We start from the raw sequence: 4,353 nt of genomic DNA on the forward strand, positions 1-4,353 counted from the left end.
CATGGGTGGTGTGTGTGACGGACTGCGTTGAGCGATGTGTACAGCATCTTCAAGGAGATCACAAGCTAGGCGGCTGTAGCCTGCGGTGTATTGTTGTCTAACAAAGAAGAGGCGAGGCACGAAGAGAAGAGACTTGGGTAGTTGTGGGGCTTGTCTTTGTTTATATAATTTAATTTGACATACACCATCCAGCTGTCTCCTTCTAGCTGTTACATTACTCCCCAAAAACAACAATATACGAGGATAGGGACGCACAGATGCTGATGCTGAGGACCCTATAAATAACTCTTTATAACGAATGTGAGCCAGAAACAATAGCAACAGCCCCATCTTCACTGCATGCACAGCGCATGCATGCATGCATGCACACACAAACACACATATATTGATACTCTTAAACAATATAACTGCATGCATATTGCATGCATGCAGACACATAGCGATACCCATACACAAGACAAACACGAAGCTGCTGGGGAGCTGAAAGAGATAGTCTTTTATGTCTATCGAAGCCACCACACGTGCATGCATGCAGCACAGCATATACGCCTGCAGATGCATGCAAGCATGCATGCATGCATGCATGCGTGCATGCATCTGCTACTTTGATAGAGCTGGGTACGTGATAGGGCTTGGCATATACCAGGGTTTTGTACTGCGCGCAAGTAAGGGTTTAGGGTTTATGTGTGTTTGAGTTGATTAGGGTTTGGGGGTTTAGGGTTTAGGGTTTAGGGTTTAGGGTTTAGGGTTTAGGGTTTACATGTGGGGTTGAAAGAAGCAGATAAAAAGATGAGGGATTTGGGTTTTTTGTTGAGGAGGATGTCAGTGAGGTCTTTTGCTGCAATTGTTGCTGGGGGAGCTTCAGGCAGCGGTGTAGTGTGGCTGGGTGTTGTAGTTGCACTGTATATAGAGAATAAAAAAAAAAAAAAAAAAAAAAANAAAAAAAAAAAAAAAAAAAAAAAAAACCTAGGGTTTAGGGTTTAGGGTTTAGGGTTTAGGGTTTGCTTGCCTGGCTTGCAGCAGAGATGTCTCCGCGAGTACTTCTGGTGGGGTCCCCAGGTCGCCTATATTTTGTGTGTCTCCTCTGAATCCCCAATGTATAAAAGTTTGTTTGAGTGCATGCTGAGGTGTATTTCCTTCTTGAAAAAGTTTAAAAGGAGAATAAAATATCATTGTATCGATATATAATAAAAGATGAATAAATAAATAAGAGCAACGGAGACGATCCCCATCACTCGATCCCACCAATGCCTCCTCCAGCTGTACTGCTGTCTCCTTTGCTGCTGATACCTCAACCATGTTGCAGCTCAAAGCAGCAACTGCAGCAGCAGCAGCAGCAGATGGACAGTCCCCGCTGCGCTCACGCAAACGCATGCATACTTCTTGGCCTCTGTCTGCAGCAACACACCACAAACCCTAAACCCTAAACAATAAACCCTAAACCCCAAATAAAAAAAAAACACACACACTCACCAGGGTATTAGAGAGGAAACAGAGAATAGGAGAAAACCAGCAAACAAAAAAGACAAAAAACATGCAAGTCCTTGGCCGATACGTTCGTGCTTTGTTCTATATTCATGCATGCATGCATGCATGCATGCATGCATTTATATTTGGGGCTTTTTGCATGCAAAAAAAGTGAATCACCTCGCACGGCGTCAGAGAACCAGGTGGCTCCCAGTGTCTCCTCCAATCGATGCAGGTTATCTTGCGGTGTAGTTGCTGCAGCAGCAGCACAGACAGCGCAGCACAGCCTCTTTGCATGCATGCATATGCATGCATATACATATATATATATATATATATATATATGGCGATGGATTGGGGTGTATAGACAGCTCACCCTCAAGAGGAACTGCAGCGTCGTACTCCTTGCCGTGGCTCAGCGGCTTCATTCTCGGGCGAAATATTTCAATACCTTCGAGGATAGCTGGCAAACAATATCATACAAAACAAAGCCCCAAAACTCGCATGCATGCATGCATGCATGCATGCATGTTGGGGTGTATATGCATGCGTTTGCATGCAGACCCGAGAAATAACCAAAGACTCACCGTCCAGTTGGTTTGCAGTCATCAACTCCTCTGCAACGCAACACAAAAACTTCAGGGGGTTTAGGGTTTAGGGTTTTTAAACAAAGAGAGGGCAACAAGGGCTTATATTGGGGCTTCTCTGAACGCATGCACGCATGCATGCATGCATGCATGCGTAGATGCAAATATGCTGCCTCACCTTGGGGTTCCGTTTGCGGGGCGTTCGGGTCCCCCTGGGGAGCCTGCGGCCCCCCATCATGTGAAGCAGCTGCAGCATCAGAAGAGGGTGGGGCTGCATGCACGACAGTGTAGGGGCAGAGCAGCAGCAACGCAGCAGCTGCTGCTGCGGCTGTCGCCGCCCCGAAGACTCTAACGAATCTGCTGCTGCCGCTGCGCATTGTGCTGTCTGTGCAGCCTTCAGCTGTTAATCCCTCTTCTATACTTTTGTAAGTTTAAAGAAGATCAAAAAAGAAGTTCGAGCTGCGTGTACACCACAAACTCAGAGCGAGAAGAAGACGAGAACCACTGGAACGGAGCCCAAGGGGGCCGTTGGCTCCGATCCCCATTCCTCCTTGACGCTCCCTCCCCCGGAGCGTTCTATGAGGTATTTTCAAGCAAAAATACAAAAGGAATTTCAATCAATTGGAAAAAAATGCAAAAAAAAAANAAAAAAAAAACAAAAGGAGCGATCGCCGCTGGCGTCCTTCTGTTTGTAGTGAGGTCAGCGGTCACACCGCGGCGGCTGTACGTTCGTTTATTTTGCTCAAATTTTGAAATTAAAACACATAATTAAACAAAAAGACATCAAAAAAACAAAATAATTTTCGCATGAGGATATATTCCAGCCCCGAAACCACAACCCCCTCTCAGCAGGGGGACTAGGAGAGGCCTTGCCGGGGGCCTGCGAGCGTGTGCTGCGGTTTCGTCCGTTGGTCTTTTCGCTTCTATGTTTGTCTGTCTGACAATACGTGTTTCTTTTTTCACTTTTATATGTAAAAAGAGAAGAAGAAGAACTATAAACATGTTTTTTTAGTTTTTTTCCTCCAGAGGAAGCTGACGAATCGGGGACGGCCCCCTGCAGCCTGCGGGTGTCGGCGGAGGCCATATGCTTGTGCTGTACACATTCCTGTGTTTGTCGCTTATTTGTAGTTTCTTTTATTTTCATATTTATTTCTAAAACTAAATTTACTCTATTTCAATGATCTTCTTTCATCATCAGTGGCAGAAGGCATACAGACGTGCTGTCGGCAGCGGCCTTCGGTCGCTGCCTGTGGCGGTACACCTAGTTGCTGCTGCTGCTGCCTCTGACTATACAATAAACCGTAGTGAATAATAAAAATAATGATAATAAAAATAATTGTAGTTTCAAAAAACCCATATCCCCTCTACCATGAATGAAAAGAAACGCAGATCAGCCCCCACCTCTCTGCGTTGAGAAAGTGCAGATCGACACGAGACAGGAACTGAAAGCGTTGCGTTTCTTCTGGTGCAGTGAAGGGGGAAACAAGCAGCATACAGCATCCAAAAAGATCAGAGTAATAAGAGGTTACTGACGCAGAGCATATTCAAAGAAAACCCCGCATAGAAAGCAATGAAAGCCCCCTTATATTGAACCTCTTGTGGGTGACGGCGGATGTGAATTGCTTCGAGCCGCTGCCCGAAACAACTAGGACAGGATTGAACTATAAGTTTAATATAATAAGAAAACAATTGTTGTTTAGGTTTAAATTATAAGTTTTATTATGAAACAATTGCTGTTTCATAGCAACTACCGTTGCTTGCCCATCAGCATTCAACGCACCATCCAGTTACTAAGGAACGCATATCGTGTATCCTTCTTATCGTGTATTCTCTCTTACCCATATATATATATATATATATATATATATATATATATATATATATATATATATATATATATATATATATATATATATATGGAGGCGGATTGAGCCCTCCCCTTCCGATATTGCTTCTCCACCTAATCCCCTTGAAATTGGTTCTCGAGAGCCTTACTGGCCTGTGAAGAACGTTAACGTTGGTGACGGCAACCACGCCTTCGGTGCCTCACGCACCTCAGGAGGTTGCCGATGGTGAAGGAGTAGCGACAGGAGGTGGGCCTCCTAGGAACTTGAAACGGAAAGCTAAGCCGGCATATGGTTGCTTTCACATTGTTATACACCTCAGCTTTCTTCTCAGGCACTGCTGGTTTCCACCGCCAGTTCACATTCATCCCTCCCTCCTGATGCCTTTCAATATACCCTCCTGTAAGGCTTTTGTAGAATCGGTGGTTATTTATATCGCTGTGTGCATGAAACCT

At 44.9% G+C, this 4,353-nt stretch overlaps 1 protein-coding gene across 1 annotated transcript in view; it reads right to left on the minus strand.

Moving 5' to 3' along the window:
* The window catches only part of EMH_0020240 (uncharacterized protein), a gene marked incomplete at both ends in the record, with an annotated part of 3,934 nt that extends 1,503 nt beyond the window's left edge, over nt 1-2,431 (minus strand). The window contains 4 exons of the mRNA XM_013496423.1: nt 1,246-1,394; nt 1,844-1,930; nt 2,055-2,084; nt 2,233-2,431. Of these exons, the coding sequence (XP_013351877.1) occupies nt 1,246-1,394; nt 1,844-1,930; nt 2,055-2,084; nt 2,233-2,431 (465 nt within the window). The remainder of the gene's footprint in view (nt 1-1,245; nt 1,395-1,843; nt 1,931-2,054; nt 2,085-2,232) is intronic.
* Nucleotides 2,432-4,353: the final 1,922 nt, after the last annotated feature.

This window comes from Eimeria mitis, genomic scaffold (genome assembly GCF_000499745.2).
Source record: "Eimeria mitis Houghton genomic scaffold, Emh_scaff21, whole genome shotgun sequence".
NCBI lineage: Eukaryota > Apicomplexa > Conoidasida > Eucoccidiorida > Eimeriidae > Eimeria > Eimeria mitis.